This window comes from Apodemus sylvaticus, chromosome 6, assembly GCF_947179515.1.
Source record: "Apodemus sylvaticus chromosome 6, mApoSyl1.1, whole genome shotgun sequence".
NCBI classification, from domain to species: domain Eukaryota; kingdom Metazoa; phylum Chordata; class Mammalia; order Rodentia; family Muridae; genus Apodemus; species Apodemus sylvaticus.
The window spans coordinates 57,679,440-57,707,113 of NC_067477.1; the positions used below are offsets into that span (position 1 = coordinate 57,679,440).

At 37.5% G+C, this 27,674-nt stretch overlaps 1 protein-coding gene across 3 annotated transcripts in view; it reads right to left on the minus strand.

Annotated features, from left to right (window-relative positions):
• Window positions 1–291: 291 nt before the first annotated feature.
• Window positions 292–27,674, minus strand: part of Togaram1 (TOG array regulator of axonemal microtubules 1) — a 62,490-nt gene continuing 35,107 nt past the window's right edge. For all 3 annotated transcript variants that reach the window (XM_052185782.1, XM_052185780.1, XM_052185781.1), the window contains 11 exons: window positions 26,953–27,106; window positions 20,306–20,459; window positions 17,436–17,541; window positions 16,608–16,843; window positions 14,363–14,521; window positions 10,406–10,532; window positions 8,453–8,571; window positions 6,450–6,639; window positions 4,368–4,587; window positions 2,696–2,782; window positions 292–1,429 (listed from right to left, as the gene is read on the minus strand). In XM_052185782.1, the coding sequence (XP_052041742.1) occupies window positions 1,164–1,429; window positions 2,696–2,782; window positions 4,368–4,587; window positions 6,450–6,639; window positions 8,453–8,571; window positions 10,406–10,532; window positions 14,363–14,521; window positions 16,608–16,843; window positions 17,436–17,541; window positions 20,306–20,459; window positions 26,953–27,106 (1,818 nt within the window). In that variant the 3' untranslated portion in view covers window positions 292–1,163. The remainder of the gene's footprint in view (window positions 1,430–2,695; window positions 2,783–4,367; window positions 4,588–6,449; window positions 6,640–8,452; window positions 8,572–10,405; window positions 10,533–14,362; window positions 14,522–16,607; window positions 16,844–17,435; window positions 17,542–20,305; window positions 20,460–26,952; window positions 27,107–27,674) is intronic.

Here is a 27,674-nt window from a genome sequence, read left to right on the forward strand (position 1 = left end):
AACTGGAAACTCACTGACTCATGAAGTAAAAAAAGAAAACTAGAGAATCAGTATTTTAGGATGAGATAAAACCTTAAAATGTATCTAGCCTAGCTCTTAGAAACCAGGGGAAAGAGACCAGACTCACACCTACAGTCATGTAGCTAATTTGCTGTAACTCAAGAATGGTAACTCAGGTCTACTCTTAGGTTGCAGTGATAAATCCCATGAAATAAAAGAACAGGTCAGTATTAAAACTTGTTTTCACTTTAACATATATGAGTTAGAAAAATAGGACACCTGTCACACATCTACAGAAATAAATCCTTTTATTTTAAACAATCCTTTTCTTCTTTAAGACGCATACAGTACTTGTAAGCCCAAGAATTCTGAGAAAAACTATAAAGACCTGGCACTATTTTTCAGAATTACACAACTGGGCAGCAAAATAACACCTTTATAAATGGACAGACATACACAAATTAGAAATTTAGTGTTTGCACACAAATATAAAGTTACATTCAACACGTTTCTTGAACGTGCACTCAAATGTTTAATGTTTTCTAAGCTTTGGTCATCATGCTTTATTATAACTCTTAAATTCCACAATTGTGCAGATGATTAAACCCAAAAGTTTAGCAAATCTATCATAGTAACACAGCAGCTATAGGAAGCTAATACTGCATAATCATATTAGCAGACTGATTAAAAAACATGTTATTCACAAACAGCACACAACACTTATTTTGTGATAACAGTTAAATGACTTTTCTTCCACTTCCTAAAACAAGACAGAGTAATGAGACATAGCAGAACATGATTACATAATAAAAAGTATATTTTTAATTACAAATCTAATTGTACATATGGGGCAACAAATTGCAGTTTCTATAGAATAGTGCAAACGAGCAGGATTTTTCCCAAAATATTTAAAATTTAGTTCATCCCAGGTGCCATGGATTTCATATCAGTTTATATTTCATATTAGTTTATATTCATTATTTTAGGTTTTCATGTGATGGCTGTAAGGACATATCTGTACTCACAGGTAGGCTGCAAACAAACATAGCCCCTGACTTAATTTACTGGACATGAAATTCAGGCACTCAAAATAAAAACATAACTTTAAAAAGATTTCATCTGTCATCATGTAAACTGTTCATCATAACTAGTTCATCAAAAACTCATAATTCACTTAAAACTGTCACATCAAGTAATTCCTCTAAACTTTTTTTGATATGTGGTGGTTGAGATGCAGCTTGGTTTAATAGATTCTGACCCATCTGTGCAAAAAGTGCTTTTGACAGTTTGGCTGTGGCTGTTCGTATGTTGCCAGCAGCTCCGGGCAGGGAGCCGCTATGTGTCATAGTCCCTAAGAGGTGCCATAAAACCACCAGCACTTTCTGTTCCGTGGCATGAGGTCTCCTTTGATAGAGCTCCATAACGATATCTGCAACAAAGCACACGAGCCCCAGTCAGAGCCTCCCCAACGAAACCAAGGTCAGAGAAGTAACAAGGATGGGCTGCTGTCCTGGGCTACTGTCCTAAAATTTAGGCCTTCCAAACAAAACAAAACAGAAACAAGCAGGGAGATATTGGGATTGTCAGGTGTCAAGAGTGCTTCATATATGACAACTAGTTCAGGAAAAGAAATGCTAAAGATCTCAATTTTCCAAACACAGGTAAATACAATCTATAGAGCTCATCTCATTTCATCAAACAAACAGAACACTGAACCCTCCTTCATCCATGAGCATCCACATTAACTCTAATGCCTGTTTAACAAAGGATAGACTTCTCTCTCTTCCTTTCCCCTCTCCTCTTTAAACACTTCAGTGTTGGGCATCAACCCAGATGTTTAGGAGTGCTAAGCAAGTAATCTATTATAGAACTACAAAGGCGGGCAAATGCATTTAATCCCAGCACTTGGGAGGTAGAGGCAGGCGGATTTCTGAGTTTGAGGCCAGCCTGGTCTACAGAGTGACTTCCAGGACAGTCAGGGCTACACAGAGAAACCCTGTCTCGAAAAAACCAAATCCAAAAAAAAAAACCCCCAAAAACCCCAAAAAACAAAACAAAACAAAAAAAAAAAGAAGAGACCTATAACCTCAGGCCTAGAATTATTTTATAGAATATTTTGGAGTACATGTCTTAAAAGTTTCTTTTGTATTACACAACTTATTTCTGCTCTGTACATCAATCATATTGAATTGATAGCTATAATAAATTAAATGGAAACACCCATCAATTTATTTTTAATATCATTTGTAGGAAAATGAACATACCTAGACATCATCATCGTAAACATTGATATATGGTCAATGTATATATTATACTTGTATAAAAATGTCTTTACATAAACCCTATGCTAGGTACAATGAATATATCAATGAAAATTCAAATTAAAATTTATTACTTTAGAAATTATTATTTAGAAATTATTTTAGAAATTATTTAGAAGACCTGGCACTATTTACTTTTAGAAATTACTACTTCAGGCCAGGCAGTGGTGACACCTGCTTTTAATCCCAGCACCAGAAGGCAGAGGCAGGTGGATCTCTATGAGTTCAAGGAGATCTTGGTCTACAGAGGAAGTTCTAGGACAACCAGGGTTACTAAGAAAAGCCCTGACTCCAAAAACAACACGACAAAATGAAAGAGAGAGAGAGAGAGAGAGAGAGAGAGAGAAAATGAGAGAATATTAAAGCTAATTTACCAGCAAGCTTTTCTGTCATATCTTGTTTTGCTTTTCCATTTAGAAACTGAGCTTTTGTGCAAAATGGCTGTAGAAGTAAATAATTGTCTAAAATAAAAAAAGAACAAGAATCATGTCTAAGAATGAGATCTCAATAATTCTGAATAACAGCAATAGTAAGAAAAAAACAGTTTCAACACTGCAGATGTAATAATCTAAGAAGCCCACATACTTAATCCCTACATATAGTTTTCTGTAGCAGGTAAAGATGAAACAAAAATACCCATAAGACATTAAGGACACCACCGCAGGGCATCTGGACAGCTCAGTTTCAAATGGTGGTGGCTTTATTATAAAACAAGAAAATTGATTTGTATGGAGAAGAGGTTCTTACATTTAATGATATTTTTAGAAAAGTATTTGTTTTTATATTATAACTACGTTATTTCTCCCTTCACTTTTCTCCTACGAAACTCATATTTCAAAAGATTCACAAGAAGTTATAAAGACAATACTAACAAGCCTTTTGCATTGAAAGGTTATATCTCACATAATTATAGAAAAATATCAAGCCAGGTAGTATGGTGCACGCCTTTAATTCCAGCACTCAGGAGGCCGAGGCAGTCGGAGTTTAGGGCCAGCCTAGTCTACAGAGTAAATTCCAGGACAGCCAAAAACCCCTGTCTCCAGAAAAAAAAAAAAAAAAAAAAAAAAAAAAAAAAAAAAAAAAGAGGTTCATGCAACAATTAAGTTACAGAAGTCCAGTTTATTGACATGCATGGATCATTCTTTCAGAATGATTCTTAAAACTTTATTATATTCTAATGCCCTGACATAACTTCCGTGTTAAGTTCCAAAAGCATGTAATATTTTATATTTAAATCTATAATCCAGGACTGGTGAGATGGCTCAGCAGTTAAGAGCACTGACTGCTCTTCTAAAGGTCCTGAGTTCAATTCCCAGCAATCACATGGTGGCTCACAATCATCCGTAATGAGATCTGATGCCCTCTTCTGGTGTGTCTGAAGACAGTGTTCTTATATATAATAATAAATAAATCTTCGGACCAGAGCGAGCAGCGACTGAGAGAGCAAGGGTAACCGGAGCGAGACGGGCCGATCCGATCAGAGTGAACAGAGGCCCTAAATTCAGTTCCTAGCAACCACATGAAGGCTCACAACCATCTGTACTCAAATACATAAATTAAAATAAACCAAGTGTACTCATGTAAATAAAATAAATCTTAAAAAAAAACTATAATCCATTTTAATCTCATGAATGAGGTTAAAAAAACAAGCACTCAATGAAAAAGATAATCAATTTAAATATTTCATCACAAATAATTTATGAAAAAAGTTTCAGATACACTATTAAATGAAAATTATTACTTATTTCAAAATATAAAAATACATGGGATCAGAAAGCATGAAAGTTACATCAAAAAAATTTGAGTACCGCCAGGTGGTGGTGGCACACGCTTGTAATCCCAGCACTCTGGGAGGCAGAGGCAGGAGGATTTCTGAGTTCGAGGCCAGTCTGGTCTACAGAGTGAGTTCCTGGACAGCCAGGGGCTACACAGAAAAACCCTGTCTCGGGGGAAAAAAACAAAAACAGCAACAACAACAACAAAATACCAAATCCAAAAAAACAAAAAACAAACAAAAAAAATGAGTACCAATTTAAGATTCCTTACCTACATGTTGACTGAGTGCATGAACAACATTTGTGGCTGCAGCATAGATGCCTGGATTCTTGGAATTCAGGTTGTTATCCACAATTGCGGGAATCAACATATTGATTATAGGAGACAAATTGTCTCTAAGTAAAGGAATCATTTTATGCATTGTTTCTAGAGCCACCAGATTCACTTTGCTGTTAGAATCATGAAGTCGAGACTTAAAAGCATCAAAAATCTGGAAATAAATTGGTAAATTACTTAAAGTTTAACAATGTTTATCCTATTGTATTATCCTTTTGCCATTTCATTTCTGCTTTACTCTCTGTACACACACAATTTAAACTGAACTTAGATAATAGAAACTTCAATTTGTTAAATTAAAATTTTACAGGTAGTAAAAACGTACTGTAAAAGCTGTATTAAGGAATAAAGGTTACAAATGTGGCTGGATTCCCTGTGAACATGAAATGTGCTGTTAGCTAGAAGATGCAGATCAACCTCATGTGATGCTAAGAACTTGGAGAAATTTTCTATATCTTTATTCAGAACAGAAGACCAAGAAATTTTACTGTAGATACTTTATATAACTTTAATTTGTTAGGACAACTAGATGGACTGTCATCTCCCAGCCGTGAACTATAGGAAGAATCAGACCCAAGGACTCACGCTTCCATGAGAGATCAGGATTCTATCCCTAAGCTGCATCTCTAGTGCCTAATCTTTCAGGATTTTAGTTTTCCAGGCTGCTCTTGAAGTCAGCATGAAGCTAAGGATGACCTGGAACTGCAGGCATGCACCATACTCTAGCTTATGTGGTGCTGGGAATTTAATCTTTGTGTGTTTTAGGCAAGCACTCTACAACTACAGCCTTCTCAGAATAACCTTTTATGTTTTAATACAATGCTTTAACAATTATCCCTTTTTCTTCAGATTCCTTAACTTTCATATCTTGATACACAATACAAAGGGTGTTCAGGAAGTTTTACATCAGGTCAGGCAATCAAGGCGCCATTAACTAATCATTCCTGATACTTATTTACTTTTAATTTTTCATGTTAAAAATTTAACCAAGAGATTTACTTTTATTTAACAGATACTAGAAACTTACTCACTGGAATGTGAAGTAATTATGGCATGTTTGCCAAGTTTAATGTACTTAGGGCAACTTAAAATGGAATTTAATTAATACATTACTAATAGAATTAACTTAATTAAGTTCTAGTAAACATAAGTAATCTGTGCTCTCAGACCACAATGTTTATCTCCATGTCTTTTTTTATATAAAACAAAAATTATATAAATATATAAAGCATGATAAAGTATATATACTATTTTTGTATATAGATTTCTAATACACATAAAAAGTTTTAATGTCTGTAATGAAGCCATACTAAGTTTCTTAAATTGTCAATTTTTAGAGTATATACTGAGTCTCTCAACATACATTTACTGAAGCCAGGCTAAGAACTCTCAAAATACTAGTAGCTTGCCAATATGTGGGATGATTCAGAGAAACATTGACTCTTCTTTGGAAGACTTTTACTTTTATTTATGCGCATGTGTGCTCCTGGGTATGTGCACATAAACAGGTTCCCTCAAAAGTACTGGAGTTTCAGGCAGCTATACGCAGTCGGGAGTGGGTGCTGGGAAGCCACCTCAGGTCCTCTGGAAGAACAAACACTCTGAATTGCAGAGCTATCTTTCCAGTCCCTTAGATGACCATTTTCATATTTTTTCTATTACATTTTAGTTGCCACAGCACAAATCCTATGTGATCTATAACTGACATCAAGCTTATTTTTCACACTTTTAAATATTTAAAGCTCCATGGTTTTAGATAATTTGCTACACAATTTTTTTACTTAATTTTTTAATTGGCTATAGATTACAAATGAAAAGTAATCTTGAAGGGCCATGATGCTAAGGCCAAGGACCTGAATTTGATCCTGGGTCCCACGTGTGAAAGGAGTGATCTACCTTCTAAAAGCTGTCCTCTGAATTCCACATGTGGGTAGAACGTATGTACATACACACATCACATACATACATATACATACATACCACAATGCCTAACAAACTTAACTCTGAGGTTCTTACCTTCACGATGTTGCCTACAACAAGCTCTTGATTGTTTTCAGTGTCTGATAAAAGTTGTTTAATCCCATTAATACGATCACGAAAGTCTTTTGCATTTAATAACCCTGTTATGACTTTGATATACTCAGCACTTTCTAAGGAATTACGAGGAGCTGATTTTCTGGGGACTTCTCGAACTTCAGTTACTTCCCTAAAATGAAAGATATTTCATTTTTACTTCCCTACAAACCCAAAATTAAATATTCTTATTATAATTTTTATTTTTAAGAAATTTTGTAGCCCACCTGCATTGGCAACTCCAGCCATTTACTAGAAAGACTCACAAAGTCAACATAGTTTTACTAATGGCTGAGATTTATAAAAACAGATACCAAGAAAGATCTGCAGAGGGAAAGGCATATGGATCTAAGTCTAAAGAAAACCTGATACAAGTTTTGTTGTTATTTTGTTTGCTTGATTTATTTGTTTGAGACAAAATCCCACTATATAGTTCCTTGTTGGCTTGGAAACTGTAGGCAAGACTGGTCTCGAATTCACAGAAATCCTCCCTAGTGCTGGGATTAAAAATATGTGCCACCATATCTACCTAGATGCAAGCTTTTAAGGAATCTGACATAGCAGAACTGTCCAGAACATCACATGAGATATAGTCTAACAAGAAGATGATCACCCTGATTTTCATTCTGTCTGCCTAGGATGTGAGAAAATTACAGACTCCTTGAAGGAAAGCAGTTCTTCCATATGTTCAGACAATTTATGGATAATAAACAAGCTTACAAATTAGAGCACAGTGCACTGCTCTTCAAATTCTATTTTCTAATGCTAGTAAAGGATTAACTTTGCAGGCAAATTAAGAACAGCATTTTTTCCCCAATCGATTTATTTTGCTGATGTTATTGGTTTTTATTGTTTTATTGGAGAGAGGGGCTTTCTAAATTAGCCCTGGCAATTTTCCACTTCAAAAAGATCCTTCTGCCTCTACCTTCCTAGTGAGTACTGGGATTAAAGATGTGTACCATCAAACCTGGCCAAGATCAGTAGTTTTAAACTGATGTGGTAATATACATCTTTAATCCCAGAACTCAAGAGGCAGAGGCAGGTGGATCTTGTGAGTTTGAGGACAGCCAGGCCTTCATAGAAAGACTTTGTCTAGAATAAACAAACAAATAAATAAGTAGAATAACAAACGGAGACACTGGATATCAACTCTGGCTTCTGCATGTGCACATATAAGAGGACACACACATACACACCAAATATCTTTAAAGCAAAGAATGAGAAACCATGATATCCGAAAGGCCCCTTTCTAGGCAATCTATTATATCAGTTCACTTAAACCACAGTTGAGCATGCCACATAGACTCACTTTCATAGCATCCTCTTTTTTTTTTTTTTTTAATAAAGACAGGGTTTCTCTGTGCAACCTTGGCTGTCCTGGAACTCACTCTGTAGACCAGGCTGGCCTCGAACTCAGAAATCTGCCTGCCTTTGCCTCCCAAGTGCTAGGATTAAAGGTGTGCACCACCACTGCCCAGCTCTGGTATGATTTTTGAATTACAAGAATTTAAGCTTGAGGACCTGAGTCCAATCATTGGGACTCATATAGAAAAAAAAGACCTGACTCTTACAAATTGTCTGCTGATTCCCACATGCTCACTGTGGTGCATGCTTCCCTCCCAAAGACATGCACACACACAAAATAAACAATGTAATTTAAATGTTTTTTAGAAACTAGGTAACAGAAAGGTCACAATGATAGTTTGAAAGATTTTAAAAATTCTATCATCAGTATACAATGATTGTTTAATAGCTTAAAATTGTGCATACAATAATACATACAAAAATTCAGCAATATTGATTTTTTAGTTGGTAGTATAATTAATTAAATATGATAAAAATAGTATTGTTTTAAAATGTTCTTTCCTACTGAGATAGGTCATTAGAACATCCAGTTGGGACAATGCAGGTCATTTCTCAAAAGCGTGAACATCAGATTAAGTTACCTCTCAGAAGAACTGAAAGCATCTCTAGAAACAGATGATGATCTTGTGTTCCCAACACTGCCAGTATGAGATCGCCTTCCTTTTGCTGATGGTGTGTCTAGAGGTATCTCTCCCAAACCCTATGAGTAATCACAAAGTCAATAAGAGACATCTTAAAACTAGCATTGGAATAGCTTACAAATTGACTTTTCAAAACAGCCCTGATAAAACATAGTAACTGCTCTCTGGAGCCTGGAGAGGGAGCTCAGTGGGGGAGAGCCCTTGCCGTGTGTGCCTGATGGCCCAGCGTCAATGCCTGGAACTCACCCAAAAGCTGAGTTGAAGGGAGAACCAGTACTACAAAGTTGTCCTCTAACCTCCACATGCTCTCCAGGATATGCTAAAAACTACACACACACACACACACACACACACAGACACACACACACAAAAAAGTAAACATTTTTCTAGTTAGTGTATGTGAAATGACTCACAAATACAATCATCTTCATTGTAGTCATTCCTTTGCATGGCTATTTTAGTAAGTTCTATATGATCAAGTTCTCTATGAAGCAGTCAATATTAAGAGACAGAAAAATTGGTCTAAAATGCTTGTTATATGTTTATTTGTATATTCTTTTATAATTGAGTCTTTAGCCCAAGGTCATTAAAAAAGTGACACAAAGTTACAATATAAAAATTGTACATTAAGCACATTAAAAAATTTTTTTACACTTTACATTACTACTGTCCTTATTATTTAAAAATAAATATTACAGTTATAGAAATAAACTGCTATGGTGACTATTATGTGGTCAGAATTGTAATCTGAGTCTTAGAGTTCTAACATAACAAACAACAGCCTACCATATTTAAGGTTTTCTTCTAGTTTGAAGATTTTTTTTTTAAAAAAAAAACTTTGTTTATTTTATATGAATGATGATATGTATTTATTTATTTACTTTATATGCAGACACTGTAGCTGTCTTCAGACACACCAGAAAAGGGCATCGGATCCCATTACATATGGCTGTGAGCCACCATGTGGTTGCTGGGAATTGAACTCAGGACCTCTAGAAGAGCAGTCAGTGCTCTTAACCACTGAGCCATCTCTCCAGCTAAGGCTTTCTTCAAACAAAGTCCTATCATCATTTACACTTTTATTATTTTTTTAAGGTTTACTTTAAAAATTATTTTCACTATTATTGTATGTGCTTTTCCTATCTGTAAAATAGCATCTGTGCACCACGTTTGCCTGGTCCTCAGAGTCCAGAAGACACTGGTCCTGTGGAATTCAAGTTACAGACAGTTTTAAGCTAGCATGTAGGTGCTGGCAATTGAACCTGTATCATCTGAAAAAGTAGCCTGTGCTCTTAACCACTGAGGTATCTCTCCAGCCCCATAAGTTAAATCTTAATAAGCCAAGGACATTTACTCTTTAGGCCCAAGTATACATACATCTACTTAGAGTTCAAGTATGTCCTATTTCAAAATAGGGAACATAAAAGTAATCAAAAAACCAACTGTTTGTTTATATTTTTTAGCATTAAGAAAAAATGAACCTTGTGCTTATTTTTGCTTGTTTCTTTTTTTCCGTTTTTTTCCCCCCGAGACAGGGTTTCTCTGTGTAGCCCTGGTTGTCCTGGAACTCACTCTGTAGATCAGGCTGGCTTCGAACTCAGAAATCCTCCTGCCTCTGCCTCCCAAGTGCTGGGATTAAAGGCATGTGCCACCAATGTCCGGCTTTTACTTATTTCTTAATCTATGAATTTATTACTTTATTTAATTGGAGGCTTTTTTGTTTTTGTGAGACTGGGCATTATGCTGCCAAGGCTAAGCCAGCTTTCAATACACAGGTGAAGGATCGATACCCGTCCCTCTGATTGTCCTGCCTCCACCTGTCAAATGCTGTGAACTCTGGCTTGTAAGCTTTGTTATTAAAATCGTTTTACATAACAATCTTGATTTACATACCTTTTGCCGTAAATTTTTAACAGATTCTTTAATATATGGCAAATCTTTAGATGGGATATACTTTTCAAGTAGTTTTTCAAAGTTAGGATGACCCATCATGAGGAAAAGCATCTTTCGACCATAATACCTATGGATTTGTGAGAAATACATAAATACTTTTGCATATATTAACAAATTCAGTTTCTGTCCTTGATGTACTTTTCCAGTGGGTGGGGCTATGGACAGAGAGACTGCTAACCCCTTAGGTAGATGAAGCACTGACATTCATATATACTGACTACTCAAGAGAAAAGGCTCCCCTTGCTCTCACATCTGCTCCCTTTTAGAGTCACTGCGGCTTAAATCTTTCAGCCATAAGTCAGATGAAAAGCACAAAGTTTGGCAATTTTTTATTTTTGTGTGTCTGTGCATACACAGCAATCCATATTTAAGATTGCTTTCTGCAGACGCAAGAGTAAGGGAAGGGCATTCTCTGTCTTGGCATTTTCATGAATGGACCTTGCTGCTCCTCACCAGCCAACAGGTCTGACCTTTGTTAACTTTCCCTACATCCTGTCCTTCTGACTCTCTCTCTCTCCTTTCCTAACCCAAACTTACCTGGATCCCATTCTTCAAAATTCTATTCTCTGTTATTTAAGATACAAGTTTTAAAAATGAACCCACTGTTAGATGACACAATTGAGGTTGATATGCTATTATAATGGTGGGATAGTCTTCAAGCTATGATTATGTTACATAAAACTAAGCCAAATCTTCTTAAGGTAAAGAAGCCAGATGTCAATCTAGTAGCAGAACATCAGGCATCATAGAGGTGCATACTGGAGACATCTTGAGATAGAGATCTTAGTAGCACAGTATTATTCCTAAAGGAGGACCAGCTCTGAGACAAGTCACAGTTACACTTGTGCTGACAATTGTCAATACAGGAAACTATAAGACAGAAAAGACAAGTTCTTGTGAGATCTATCAATCCGATCACCTCAGTAATGAAACTGAAGAAAAGGACACAATAGCAGAGAACAGGAGCTTTCCTCATAAATAGGATAAGGTTTACAACTATTCAGGTAAGTATACCTGCTCAGCTGTAACTTCAAGAACATTTCAACCTTTTAACCTAGAATATTAAGACAAAGAGATCTGTCATAATGCTCAGGGATATGGGAAAGCCTGAAACAAACAAGAAACCAAACAACTGACCTAAAAATCCAAGCACCGGTAAAACTCACAGACTAACTGTAAGCATCTTATACTCTTCCAACTGCATAAAACACGGGCTGGGTACACAGCTCTGCAGTGCAGCACTTTCCTAGGGTATTAGGTTCTAGGTTTGACCCCAGCACAAAATGGAAAAACACAAAACAAAAAAAGGGGGGGGGTCTAGTAAAAGATAGAGACACATACTGAATAACCACTAGGGATTCTTTATTTCTCTTTCATCCTCTTGAACTCTTGTTTTGAAGCAGAGTCTTGCTGAGTAGCCCAGGTTACCCTTGAGCTTGACATCATCCTGCCTGCTTTCTGAGTTTTAGAATTACAATATTACTATGTCTAGCTCTCCTGGATTTTTCTAAATGTTTTTGCTTTGCTTTTTCAACACAAGGTTTCTCTGTGTAGCCAGAGATGTCCTGGAACTCACTCTAAAGACCACGCTGGCCTCTAATTCAGAGATCCACCTGGCTCTGCCTTCTGACTGCTGGGATCAAGGGCATGCACCACCAGCACCGGGCTTAGGGAACTTTTTATATGGTTCCCTAATCTGTCTCACTCCAATTCCTGGAATTTGTACAAGATATCCCTTGTGGATGGGCCTCATCTAAATCAAATTGTCCTTAGAACTAGAAAGCTTTCTGTGGGTACTGATGGAACAGGAGGTCAGAGAGATTCTACACTGGGGGAATTTACTTTACAGGGCCTCTAGAAATAACCTAATCCTGTCATCAACTTTATTTTAGTCACATGGAACACTAAGCAGGGGACTCAGTTGGGTCATGCCAGTCTTCTCAAGTAAAGAATTGAATAACTGACGTAGCCTTACACTGCTACATTTGTGCTGATTTCTTACATAACAATAGAAAATGCATTTAGTATCAAAATTAGATTTTGGTGTAAGGAATCCTACAAGATTAATTCTAAATATATGAAAAACAGAGACCTTTGTCTTAAACTTTCAAAACATTTTAGGTTCTTTAACTTTCTTGAACAAAGAATGCTCTTTCCATTTTTTTAAATTAACTTAACAAAAAACAATAACAACCCCCCTCCAAAGAAAAACAAAATCCCCCTCCCAAACCAAACCAAACCAAACCAAACCAAACCAAACCAACCAACCACACAAAAACCCCAGGGTCTCTTTATAAAGTCCTGGCTGACCTGGATTCACGGTGTAGACTAGGCTGACCACCTAGAGATCCGTCTGCCTCTGCCACCTTAGTGCCTGGATTAAAGGTATGCATCATCACTTCCTATTTCCCTGTGCTTAGACTGCTTATCCTGTCCATCCTTCCCCAAACTTACAAAACTGACCAGTAAAGACTACATAAATAACTTACTGAAGGGCAATTGTGGTATAGAAATGGAACTTAACCTAGGTTTCTGACTAAATAAAAATTTTCTGCTAATGTTGAAAAACTATTCTTGTGCCCTGTGTGTATGAAGCAGCATCTGTATCATATTTTGTAAACATATTCTCCTTCTGATTAAAGTAAATAACCTAACTAAAGTAATGGGTTTAATAAAGAGTCAACAACAGGGCAGGAGAGACTAGGTGGAACACCCAGGGAAAGACAGGAACTCTGGGGAAGAGGCACATTTGGGAGATTCTCCAGAAGCCTTGAAAGAAGTTGGATGTAAGAAACTGAGGAGAGCTGGGCAGTGGTGGTACACGCCTTTAATCCCAGCACTTGGGAGGCAGAGGCAGATGGATTTCTGAGTTTGAGGCCAGCCTGGTCTACAGAGTGAGTTCCAGGACAGCCAGGGCTACACAGAGAAACCCTGTCTCAAAAACCCAACCACCCCCCCCCCCCAAAAAAAAGAAAAGAAAAAAAAGAAAAGAAAAGAAAAGAAAAAAGAAACTGAGGAGAGGTAAGGAGCCACACGGCAGAACAGAGTAAAACGAACAGGTCAATTTACATTTAGAGCTTGTTGGGAACAAGCCTAAGCTAAGGCCTAAAGCTTTCATATGAATAAAAGGTCTCTGTCATAATTTGTGAGCTGGTGCCTCAGAGACAGTCCCGTAGGATGCCACCACTATAGCTACCACGCTATAAATATTATCTTGCCTTCTTTTGCTGATTGGTTTTAACTTTCCTAGAATGATTCAAGTAATAGTCATCAGAAATTTACAAAATACTGGAAGCATAAATTATTTTCTGTTGCTAATATGTTGTTAAACATTATTCATATATTTGAATATATGAATTGGTGTAAGAAATATGTACTTCTTGTTTTGATTTTTATCTAATTGCTTTAAACACATAATTTTCCCCAAAATTTATGTGGCATTTGTCCACAATAAAGTTCTGCCACTTTTCTGCTAATTCTAGTCTTGTGTCATTCAATGACTTAAAAATCTTAATAAAGCGGCATCTGTAAATTTGGAGAATTCACTGTGTTTGTTCCGTATCACTTAAAAACTGGTAAATAAGACTATCCCCCAGTATCAAACATTTCTCCATTCACAAAATTTTTATTTCTTTTTAAAAATCTCCACCTTCTAAAGCCTTACTTCTAAATCTTTAGTGTGGGTAAAGACCCTGACCTTCAAGCCAGGTGAATTCAATTCAACCCCAAGAACCCACAAGGTAGCAGGAGACTTAGCAAAGTACTCTTCCACATACAAACCATGACATGTGTATTCCACAGCACGTTTGTGTTCCTGTGCTCTCACATGCAAAATGAATACATATAAATTTTTAATTAAGAAAGAAAAAGACTTGTAAAATATTACCAGTTACTCACCTGGTTTCTTGTGAGCTGTCTTGAGCAAACTTAGCAGCAGCAGGCAATAAGCGATCAGCCATATCCTTGGCCCCAGATGACATTCGCTCTGGTTCCATACTTTCTACTACATCTGCCAAGTGCTGGGCTGTACATCTTCTTACTGCAATATGCAGATGGCTAAAAGAAAACAGGACCAAGAAAAACTAAGTTGAGGCATGAACAATTTTCCAAGAGGATTAACACTCAACAAATTTGTTAAAAATTGAACAACTTACTAATATTCCTAAAAGATTAAAATGACAAAGGGTTCACACTATCTATCCCCAAGAAGATACATCAAAAATGTCAATACTTTTTGTATTTATTAAGACTTGCTTTACAGCTTATATTATGATCAATTTTAGAGGTTCTTTGGGAAGTTGTAAAAAATGTATATTCCAAAGCTGTGAGATGGCACATCCTGCAGATAGCTATTAAATCCAATTGGTCTGTGTTATTAGTGTGTGTGGGAATGTGAGTGTGGAAGCACACATGTCAGTGTGCATATGTGGAGGAGTCTGTCCTCTTCTCCACCATAGGACCTGGGACAGAATTCAAGTAGTCAGAGTTGGCAGCAGAGCCATGGCCTGCTAGGCTACCTCATCGTCCACTCAAGTTTAGCACTCAGGTTTCTTGGTTGATTTTTAGTTTTGCTGGCCTATCAAAAGACTTGATAGGATAATAAAGTCACACACTAGTACTGTGTCAAGACCTTTCTTATCATTCATTCTTCTTAGTATTTCTTTGATGAAGTTAGGAGTTTGAACATTAACTACATTTGTAATTATTGTAACTTCTTGATAACTGTTCCCTGTCTCCTCTGATGAGTTTTGGCTTGAACTCTATTTTATTAGGTATCAAAAGAGCTACACTTGTTTATGCTTCAAAGGTTGATAGCCATGTTTGATTCAGTTGGTATCTCTTTCAGTGAGGTGTGCTTCCTACAAACAGATAGATTTGAATTTTAATCTCATCAGCTGGTCTGCAACTTTTATTTTTATTATTTATTTGGAGGCAGGTTTCCACGATAGCTCTGATTAGTTAGTACCTTCTTGGGCAAGCCAGGCTAATTTCTCTCAGACACCTGCCTCTGCCACCCACTGGCTGGGATGAGAACACGCAGCAGCACGCCTACATGATCTCTATCTGTTAATGGCGAGTTGTGCTTATTTCTCTTTAAGGGTATTACGGAAAGGCTGGTAATCTGGTGGTTCTGGTGCGGTGGACTAGTGCTAATTCTTCTCTTCTCCCTATTCATATTAGGGCTTGTCGACTGTGTCAGGAATGGAGGGTTTTCTCATGTTCATCTCTTCCTCTGATGAAATGCATTCTTTCCTGTGCTCACATAGCTTTCTTCTTTAGTGTACAGTATTCCTTGGATGTTTTTCTCAGTGCTAGTCTGGTTATCATGAACTGCCTATTTGTGCATTCTGTTGAAAGATCCTGTGTCTTCACCAGATTTAAAAGATAGCTTTATCTTAAATATCATGGTTGGCAGTTACTTACTTTTATGCCTTAAACTCTATCATTTCATGTTTTCTGAGCTTTGAGCTGTGAGACATTTGATGTTATTTTTTAAAGTATGTATGTATATCTGAGTACATGTGTGTGGATGTGTATGCTATGGAATGAGAGTGGAGGTCAGAGCACGACTCCTGGGAGTTGCTTGCATCTTGCAGTTTCTAAGACCTGAGGACCAACCAAGGCCAGCAAGCACGACGGCAGGCAGTTCTGCCAGCTGACCCTCCTACCAGACCCTTCATCACAGTTTTTAATACTGTTTCTCTGTTCTGCATTTTTGATAGTGTTTTAATTAGCATTCATTATTAATATATAATAATGGGTTTCATTATGACTTTTTACATCTTGACTTGCCATGGAAAGGTTCTTTTCTAGTCAAGTCTATTTGAAATTGTAAATACCTTTATGATTAGAGTTGCATTTCCATGCCAGCCGCAGAGACAGCTCCTAGTCAATCATCTTACCCTAAAGTCCCAGTGTACCCCGAACTGAAGAACATGGCTGACAATGGTTAAGCTTTATTTGGTTTAAGATTTTTGAACATATGTGATAATCGAAAAACAATATTATGGTTCTTTTCATGCTTAATACAGGATGTTTCATGTAGAAATATTTGTCCAAAATTTGCTTTTATCCTCACTATACACTGAAGCACAATTTCATATGTAGTTTGAGGGTATTTCCAGGTTACTTTGAGGATTACCTTTGTCCTCCATTGATGAGCGAAGTGACTGCACGTGCAGGAGTTACATTATTAACCATAGCTTTCAATGCCTTGTCAACGTCTTCCCTTATGAATGTATTCGATTCCCCAGCCTTGTGCAACAAAGCTCTTACTGTAGTATCTAGTTCTTGATCCATGTTCTTTTTCAGGTATGTAAAAAGGTCACCTAAGCATACCACAGCAGCACGGGACACTCCAGAGCGCAAATTTTTCACCTAAAAAAAAAATTATTAAACAGGACTTTTCACTACATGTTAGAAACTCAGCTATATCATTCTGGAATGTGTCTTTATCATTAAAATATCATAAGATTACATGTTTGCTTTTTTTTTTTTTTTTTTGAGACAGGGTTTCTCTGTGTGGCCCTGGCTATCCTGGAACTCACTCTGTAGACCAGGCTGGCCTCCAACTCAGAAATCCGCCTGCCTCTGCCTCCCGAGTGCTGGGATTACAGGCGTGCGCCACCACCATGCTTGCTTGTTTAGCTAAGGTCTCTCTCTATAGTCCAGGCTGTCCTGAAGCTCACTCTGTAGACCATGCTGCCTGTAAATTCACAGAGCTCAGCCTGTATTTGCCTCCCCACTGCTGGGATTAAAGGCCTGGTTATGATTATGTGTTGTTCTATATCCTAAAACTCAACATCAACTACCTCTTCAAATATTACAAATTAACAATGCTCTACTTTATATACAAGTACATTCAAATCAGGTAATGCAGAGTTGTCTAAACAATGTGAAAATCATGTTAAGTGTGATATGTTAACTCCCTAATTAATTAAATGAGCTTCAACTAATCACAATGCATTACCTCTTGAACTACTGCAAAGGTTGTTTCATGCAATTTTGTGTTCAACAAGTCGGAATGGAAAGCAGCTAAGCAGCGGACAAAATTCAATCCCTCCATCTTCTTCTCCCTAATGGACATAGAAATGACAAAATCATCTTGAAATGGGATTTAATTAGAACAGAATCGCTGTCTTTTTTTCTTTGTTTTCTTTTTTGGCAATGAGGAAATTATCTTCTCATTTATTATTTCTTTACTTATTATTTAGTAATCCCCCAAATCTCTCTATAAAAATTTTAACAGCAAAACCCACCATAACAGTCAAGCTAAGTTATTATTTCTCTCAGTAAAAATGCCATCTTCTTTCTGGAGAGTAGGAGACAAATAACAAATCAAGTTAAGAAAAGCAGTAAGAGGAAAAAGGAAGACAAAAGCAAATTGTTAGCTCACTGGTGAGGATATGACTCAGCAATGAACAGGAACAGTGTTTTCTACAGTTTGTATTTTCAGACTTAAGGGGTCTGACAAAGGGTCTATACTAACAAAGGAGGTTAGGACTCAGCTGTTATTTAGGTGTAACATAATACTTGATGGTTTTTGTTTCTATGTGTAAAGAATGTGAAGTATGAAACAACTTTAGTTGGTACCACTGTTGGTGTCCACTGTGTGCACTGCATGAGTATGGGCACATACCATGGCATGTATGTGCAGGTCAAAGGACAACCGTTGGAGCTGGTTCTCTTTACCATGGCTTCTTGGATGCAACTCAGGCTGTCAGGCTTACAATGCTAGCAATTTTATCTCCTGAGCCAGCTCACCGGCCTAATTTTGTTGTTGTTTATTGTTGTTGTGGTGGTAGAGGTAGTGGTCTTATTCTAGTTCTGCTGGCATGTGTATATGTATATTTCTGTGTGTGCACATGAGGATATGTGTGGAAGAGCCGGAGAGTCCTCCATTACTCTCTACTTTATGTATCCACAGGGTCTCCCACTTGATCCCAGAGCTTGACAGTTCAATTATCTAGCTGCCATTTGGTCTTGGGGTTTCATGTATCTATGACTTCAGAGCACTGGAAGTGCTGGTGGACATTTATGTGGGTGCTAGAGGATTCAAACTCTGATTCTCCTTTTTGCAGGGCAGGTACTTTATCCAGTGAACTATTTCTTCAATCTATATTTTCAGTGTTTTTATTACTCTTTTTCCTTTTATAAACCTTCAGATTTTTTACTTTTTTCTTCTACCATGGCTAATCATCAGTTAATACCATTCGCTACTATATCTGTCATCACAAAAAGTAAAATTTTCATCTGTATATAATATATATGTTTTCCTGCTGGTTCCCCCCCCCCCAATAGATTTACATCCCTAAGGTTCAGGGAGCACTGTGGAAGAGTCAGAGGATCAGGGAGTTTGCTGAGCAATTATGTCTCACAGGAATGTCAGAAGCTATACCCAGAAATATACCCAGGTATATCACTGACATGACTACCTAAGCAGAAGAAGATATCAGATCCCATCGAGCTGTAGTTACAGATGACTGAGACACCACTGTACACTGGGAATCATAATCAAGTCCTCTGTAATGGCAACAGTGTTCTAAACCACTAAGCCATCCCCAGCCTTAGATAGTTTTAAATTCATATATTCTATTGTCTTCTTGCTTGTAGGTTGGGGAGGGGGGACGACAAGGTATCATATAGCCCATGGGGGCCTCAAACTTGTTATGCAGTAGAGTTTGGATTTGAACTCCCAAACTTCCTGCTGCCACTTCCCAGGTGCTCTGATTATAAGTGTACACCATCTCAAGCTCTCTAATATACAACATCAGAGTTGAGAACTCACAATAGACACATCTGGCATCTAAAATACATACTCTCTGATGATTTACAGAAAATAGTTGACAAGAAAAGACCATCCCTGATATATAGAATAAATGTAGCTTAAAGAACACCAGAAGACCAAATTCTACAGTACTCCTAAAACAGAATAAAGAATCAGAAAGCTGTACAGTAGGAAAAGAACCAAGAGGCTGATCTTTCTAAGGCAAAGTGAATTTACCAAGACAACAAAAAAATATCATGTAGATTTAACAAAATAGTGACTGTAGTTTTAGTAACGTTGAGTCCTAATTGAAAGACAATTTAAGAAAGTTAAGAAGTGAACAGGAGGTAAAACTGTAGAGACGATGAGTCATTTTTTGATAACATTCAGTTTAAAGGAGGGAGGCAGAAATGGGTAAATGCATACAGCTTACTAAGATTTTTAAAATAGACATACATCATAACACACTTTAATTTTTTAGTACTAGGGATCAATTCAAGGGCCCGGCACATGCCAAGCACATGTGTAACCAGTGAGTAACACCCCAAGCTCAACGGCAAAGGTGGATGTTGATGGATATAGACTGACAGAGGAGGAGTGATGATGAGGTTTGGAACTGGACTGCATATACTTGAAGGAATCCAGGAGAATAATGGGGGAAAAATGCCCCCCGATGCTCCAGCTGAAATTTGGGATTTGTTTTCCCCTCTCTGTCTTGACTTGCCCCAGCTGTCCTAGAAGTCACTCTTTAGACCAGGCTGGCCTGGAAATAAGTGAACAACATGCTTCTGTTGGAGAGCTGGGGTTAAATCCTGATGCCCTAGTTGTCTCAAATATTGCTTGTTATACATTATATTTCAAGTTAATTATGAGATGTATAGTCCAATACCAAAGGTTTTTACATAACATAATGAAGCTAAACTATGCCCTTATGACACATAAGTTAAAACATAACTCTAATACACCTGGCCCAGAGGTAGCTACATTAATAAGTTCAAGAGACTCAGATGCCTAGGAGCTAAAATAATCTTCAACGACACTATGGAGAGTATTAGGAAGGCTTGCTAACTTACCAGTCCTCATCGGCTAAAAGCCGTAAGGCTTCTGTAAGTGCTATCTCTGGTTTAGAAAATGGTCGTAGTTCTAATGAATCCATTATCTCTGGACTGTGAGTGACAGAAGACATCCGCTCTTTATATTGTGGAATGATTCCAGGAGATGATTCAACTACATTAAATAAGGCAAAAAAAAAAACCTTTACATAAAGGATACAAGCATATTCAACTATAGGTGTTATATGAGTATTTTCTCATATAATATAAGCATAAGTTTATTATTTAAATAGACAAACAAAAACTTTGCAATAAAAGTCACATGTATTTAAAAGTATATCTTTTATATTAATTTTCCCATACAAAATAATAGCTGAATAAAGTATAGATCCAAGTTTCAAGAAAAAGCTGAAATACACAATTAGAATATTTGAGTAAGCAAGACTATTTGAAGAACTAAAACTGATGCTGAGCAATTGAGTTGCAACCCTAACAACATATAGAGAGCAGTACACATTCAAAATTACGAACACATTCAATGGAATAAAACTGCTTCTAACCCTGAACCACAAGCCAACCTAGGCTTTTTGTTGTTTCTGTTGTCACTGTTTTGGGTTTGGCTTTTTTAGGAGTCATTATAAATCTTGATTCCAATCCTGCTCAATTCATTATTTACTCTATGCAGTGAGCTCATTAAAGCAGCCCTTCACCGGAAGAGTTTCCATTCTTTTCAATGACTCTAAGGTTACACTGTGCATCTGTACCACACTGTGACTGTGGGCAGCCTTCTCCAGACGGTTGGTCTACTCCAGCTTCTGTCCGCCACCCAGAACAGAGCCATCTCCTGTTAGGGTGATTTTTGTTCCTGGGATTTGCTCTTAGGAGTCTGTCACTTTTCCACTGATAGATGCACGCTAAGAGCACAGAGGCTGTTTGAGGTTGAGATAGCTAAAAAACTAGTGTTTTAAGAACAAAAGGAGAGAAGTAGACTGCAGGAAACAGTTAAGCTCAGGGCTGAAAGCAACCAAGTAGAAACAAAGAAAACAATAGAAAGAATCAACAAACTCAAGGGGCTGGTTCTTTGAGAAAATCATCAAGACAGATAAACCCTTCACCAGACTAACCAGAGGGCACAGAGACAGTATCCAAATTAACAAAATCAGAAATGAAAAGGGAGACCAACAGCAGAAACTGAGGAAATTCAAGAAATCATCAGATCCTACTACAAAAGCCTATACTCAACAAAACTGGATAATCTAGATGAAATAGATGATTTTCTATACAGACACCAGGTACCAAAGTTAAATCCAGATCAGATAAACCATGTAAACAGTCCCATAACCCCCAAAGAAATAGGAGTCATTAAAAGTCTCCTAACCAAAAAAAGCCCAGGACCAGATGGTTTTAGTGTAGAATTCTATCAAACTTTCAAAGAAGACCTAATACTATTTATTCTTCCTCAAACCATTCCATAAAATAGAACCAGAAGGAACACTACCTAATTCATTCTATGAAGCCATAATTACGCTGATAAATAAACCATACAAGGATCCAACAAAAAAAGAGAACTTCAGACCAATTTCACTTACGAATATTGATGCAAAAATACTCAATAAAATTCTCACAAACCGAATACAAGAACACATTAAAACTTTTACCACAATCAAGAAGGCTTCATTCCAGGGATGCCAGGTTGATTCAATATACAAACCACATTAATGTAATCCACTATATAACAAACTCAAGGAAAAAAAATCACATGATCATCTCCTTAGATGCTGAAAAAGCATTTGACAAATGCTTTAAGAGTATTAGAAAGATCAAGAATTCAAGGCGCATACCTAAATATAATAAAAGCAACATACTGCAAATCAACAACCAATATCAAATTAAATGGAGAGATACTTGAAGCAATCCCTCTAAAGTCAGTGGCAAGACAAGGATGCCAACTCTCCCCATATATATTGAATATAGCACTCAACGTTCTACCTAGAGCAATAAGAAAACAAAAGGACATCAAGGGTATACACATTGGCAAAGAAGAAGTCAAGGTATCACTATTTGCAGATGATATAATAGTACAGATAGGTAACCCCAAAAATTCTACCAGAGAACTCTTAAACAACTTCAGCAAAGTGGCCGGATATAAAATTAACTCAAACAAATCAGTAGCCTTCCTCTACTCAAAGGATAAACAAGCCGAGTAAGAAAATAAGGAAACAAGACCCTTCAGAACAGACATAAATAATATAAAATATCTTGGAGTAACTCTAACCAAACAAGTGAAAGATCTGTATGATAAAACCTTCAAGTCTCTCAAGAAAGAAATCAAAAAGGATCTCAGAAAATGGAGAGATCTCCCTTGCTCATGTATTGGTAACATAGTAAAAATGGCCATCCTATCAAAAGCAATCTACAGATTCAATGCAATCCCCACCAAAATTCCAACACAATTCTTCAAAGACACGGAAAGAGCAATTCTCAAATTCTTTGGTACAGGGTGTGTGGGTGTGGGTGGGGGGATTTCCTAAACAGAACTCCAATGGGAGAAAAATCAACAAGATAGATAAACCCTTCACCAGACTAACCAGAGGCTACAGAGACAGTATCCAAATTAACAAAATCAGAAATGAAAAGGGAGACCAACAACAGAAACAAGAATTGATAAATGGGACTTCATGAAACTGAAAAGCTTATGTATAGCAAAGGATATAGTCAACAGGACAAAACCGCAACCTACAAATTGGGAAAAAAAAATCTTCACTAACCCCACCTCCCATAGAGGGCTAATATCCAAAATATATAAGGAACTCAAAAAGCTAACCTCCAAAAAACCAAACAACCCAATAAAAAAATGGGGTATAGAACTAAACAGAGTATTCACAAACTGGTACAACCATTCTGGAAATCAATCTAGAGATTCCTAGAAAATTGGAAATAGATCTACCTCAAGGTCCAGCTATACCACTCTTGGAAATATACCCAAAAGATGCCCCACCATGCCACAGTGGCATGTGCTCCACTATGTTCATAGCAGCCTTGTTTGTGGTAGCCAGAAGCTGGAAATAACCCAGATGACTCACAATGGAATAGTACTCAGCTATTAAGAATGAGGACATCATGAGTTTCGCAGGCATATGGATGGAACTAGAAAATATCATCTTGAGGTAACTGAGACTGAAAATGACATGTATGGTATATACTCACTAATAAGTGGACATTAGCCAAAAAAAAGTACAGAATACTCAGGAAACAATCCTCAGAATAAAGAAGGTTAAGAAGCCAAAGGCTCACTTGGGAGGGAGGAGAAAGCAATCATGGGGACAGAGTGAGGGAGGGACCTTGATAGCAGAAGGGACAGGGAGGGCAAAAGGGAAACATGATCAGATATTGGGGGGGGGGGGGTTGGGGGTAACAGGACTGAAGCCCTGAGGGTCAGCATAAAAAATGGAAACAGGCAACCTCAGGGAGGTAGGAGTTGGAAGGACCAGAGACCTGGGAGGTGGTAGACTCTCAGGACTCAGAGAGAGGGATCTTAGATAAAATGCCCAGTGGGGAAAGGGAACTTATAGAGTCCACTTACAGTAGAAAGGCAGGGCATCAAGTGGAGGGATGGGGTTGCCACCCCACAGTCAAAAGCTCTGACTCAGAACTGTTCCTGTCTAAAAGAACTGCAGGAACAAAAACGGAGAAGAGACTGAGGGAAAGGAGGTCCAGTGACAGGCACAAATTGGGATCCAGCTCAAGAGGAGGCTCTAAGGCCTGACACTATTACTGATGCTATTGTGTGCTTACAGATAGGAGCCTAGCATGGCAGTCCTCTGAGCAGCCCAACAAGCAGCTGAAAGAGTCAGATGCAAATACTTACACCCATGGACAGAAGCTGGGGACCCCTAAAGTTGAATTAGGGAAAAGCTGAAAGAAGCTGAGAAGGGGGGTAACCCCATAGGAAGACCAGCAGTTGCAATTAACCTGGACTCATAAGATCTCTCAGACACTGAGCCACCAACCAGGCAGCATACACTAGCAGATATGAGTCCCCTGGACACATAGACAGCAGAGGACTGCCTGGTCTGGCCTCAGTGAGAAAAGATACAACTAACCTTTGAGAGACTTGAGGCCCCAGGGAACAGGGAGGTCTGGTGGGGTAAGGACATCCTCTTGGAGACTGGAGTAGGTGGAGGGGGGAGAGAAGTAATAGGAAGAGGAACAGTTGGTAGGCAGACCAAGAGCAGGTAATGACTGGATTGTAAAAAATATTAAAGAATAATAATAATAAAAGGGAAAAAAGAAAAGAATCAATATGGTCTAATTTCTAAAAACTATGTGTATATATACTTATTCTACTATATATCTATTAATTTAAAAATAAAAAACATTGATCTCTATAGACAATTATAACAGACTTTTTCTATTGACATATATTTTTATTAATTTATTCTTTGACAACTTTATGCATGTATGTAAAATAATGTGTGACACAATTCATCCACCCTCTCTTCTCCCTGTACCCACACTCTATCAAAATAGTATTATGACCATTATAAATCTTAAGTCCATGCGAAGCAATATGAATGATGCTTCTTCCATAATCAGGTTCCAAAAACAGATATTTTCGAGGCACAATCTAAGACACTGGGAAAACATTGTCTCTGTTACTCCCTGAAAGCACTGTACAATATAAGAACTATGTATTAGAAAGGAGGAAAAGCCAAACAAAGAAAGAATGGGCTTTTGTGAGAAAAAAAAAAAAATCAATTGGTTCTCTTTTCATGTAACAATTTTAAAAAAGAAATTATTAGCTACTAGAAAATAATTATCATAAAAGATTATTAACCATGATATTGGTAAGGAAACTTTTATTTATTATTATTATTATTATTTTTTTTTTTTTTTGGTTTTTTGGATTTGGTTTTTTTCAAGACAGGGTTTCTTTGTATAGCCCTGGCTGTCTTGGAACTCACTCTGTAGACCAGGCTGGCCTTGAACTCAAGAAATCCACCTGCCTCTGCCTCCCAGAGTGCTGAGATTACAGGTGTGCACCACCACTGCCTGGTGGTAAGGAAATGTTGAAATCACAACAAGAACTTTCATTTGATGCTGTTCACTAATTATACATACAAATGCTTCAAAAAATTGAAATTCTAAAGGCAACAGTGTATTAGCTATACTTTACTGCGTTCTTTATTATAGACCTTGAGAAATGTTTTACAGGTTCTTTTCTTCTTTAGATTTAGTTTATCTGGTGTATTACGTGTGGGTGTCTGTAGAAACCAAGAAACAACAAAGGTGGTTGGGGGCCACTCAACACAGGTGCTGAGAAGTGGTACATCGCATGGTAGGACGATGATGCCAACAAAGAAAAAATAAAACTACTTCAATTAGCTTTTCTGGCTCAGATCTACTTTTCATTAGAGGCCTGTGTTGCCATGCCCATCTTTTCATTTGGCATCATAAATGTATACCCCCCCCCCCAGCTTTGAAGTATTACAACCGCAGAAAGGATTGTATATAAACCAGGGCAGCACATGCTTAGAATCCCTGTATTTGGGAGGTAGAGACAGAATGATCTAGAGTCATCTGAGGCTACACAGTGTGTTAAAGGCAAGCCTATGCAACATAAAACCTTATCTTAAAAACACTACCACTCATGCTCCAATGGGTAGTCCTAATCTTAGGCACATATGGGCCTACTAATAGGGCTTCATGGATCAAAGAAAAGGACATGCAGTTGTGTAGTATACACAAAATCTATTCATTGGTCTTAAAGACACCCCAGGAGATGGCTCAGTTGTTAAAGGCTTGACATTATTTCTGTCCTTGGATCCATGTGAAAAGATAGGCATGGCAACACAGGCCTCTAATCTCTGCAGATGGAAGCAGACAGGGGAAGATCCCTGCAGCCTGTAGCCAGCAAGTCTGGTAGATTTTGCAAGCTCCAGGTTCAGAGACTCCCATTCAAAAAATAAAGCAGAAGACTTAAGTGCCAACCTATAGCTTCTACAAACGCACACACCATGAGTGCATGAATACGAACAAGTAAGTGCAAATAGCCAAATATGGACACACACACACACACACATACACAACCATACAAAACCATACCCCAGGAAACATAGCACCTACTCTTGCCAATGTACTCAATGTAGCGCTCATGGACAAACTGAACAGATGTCAATAGTGAAATACAATTTTTAATTATATTTATTTGTATGTGTACATGCCACATTGCACTTATGAAGGGCAGGGAATTACTTGTGAGAGTTAGTTGTCACCTTTTACCCCCGTTTACCATGTGCTTCCTGGGATTCAGGTTTGGCCACAAGTGCTTTTACCCCATGAGCTAGCTCACCAGCCCTACACTGATTGTTCTAGTCAAGACCTAACAAAAAATAACTTCACTATCTCAATTACCCTAACTACAACAATGGAATAGCACTTTTTTAGTGAAAAGGTAATAATTCCAGTGAGTATAGAAGGGATTGTTGAGTCAATCTGGATCTAAAACCAACCCAACAGTTTCCTATGCTGAACTAAACTGAAGCTGTACTCTGGTCTTAAAGCTACGCAAAGACAGAAGCAAGCGGTAAGCAGCTGCATGCACCTACTGCTCCGTGGTGCTCTGCTGCAACCATGGTATTTTAACAAGCAATCACAAAACAACTTACTCTCAGGTGTCATTTTCTCAGTTCCTGGATGTTTTATTCGTTCCCAGGGATTCGTCTCTTTCCGTTCACAATCTTTAGCATCAAAAAGTTCTTTTTCTTCCTTTCTCTTTTGTCTCATTTTGTCATAAGTAGATTTTGCAATAGAAACTTTAGTCTGCATGAAAAAGTTGAAATATCTGGAATTACTCAGGAAGCTTGACTTTTACCATATCTTTATCTCAGAAAGTGTGTGTGTGTGTGTGTGTGTGCACATGCGCAGGCATGGTGAGAAAGACAAGTGAACAGGAGAAATACATAAGCACATTAAATGAAAATAATATAAACAAATTATATTCTGTTTTGAAATAGGATCTCATATAGCCCAGGTTGGCCTTGCCCTCTCTATGCAGTCCTAAGACTCTAAACTCATGATTTTCCTGCCTCTTCCTCCTAATGTGCTAAGATTATAGGTATACATTATTGATCCTGGACCAACTATGTGTTTTTAATCCTAATTTTTAATCCTAATTAATTTAATTATTTTAAAATTCCTAAAATCTGAATTATAGAGTACTAATATTTAATTAAACTCATGCTTAAGGATATTAATCTGTCAGTGTTTAAATAAATTGTTGAATATATATACGCACACAACCATATCATATAAACCATGAGTACAGCATAAGATCATACTATACGTTGTCACAAATTTAAGGGATTAAAAATCAGAAATTCCAATTACC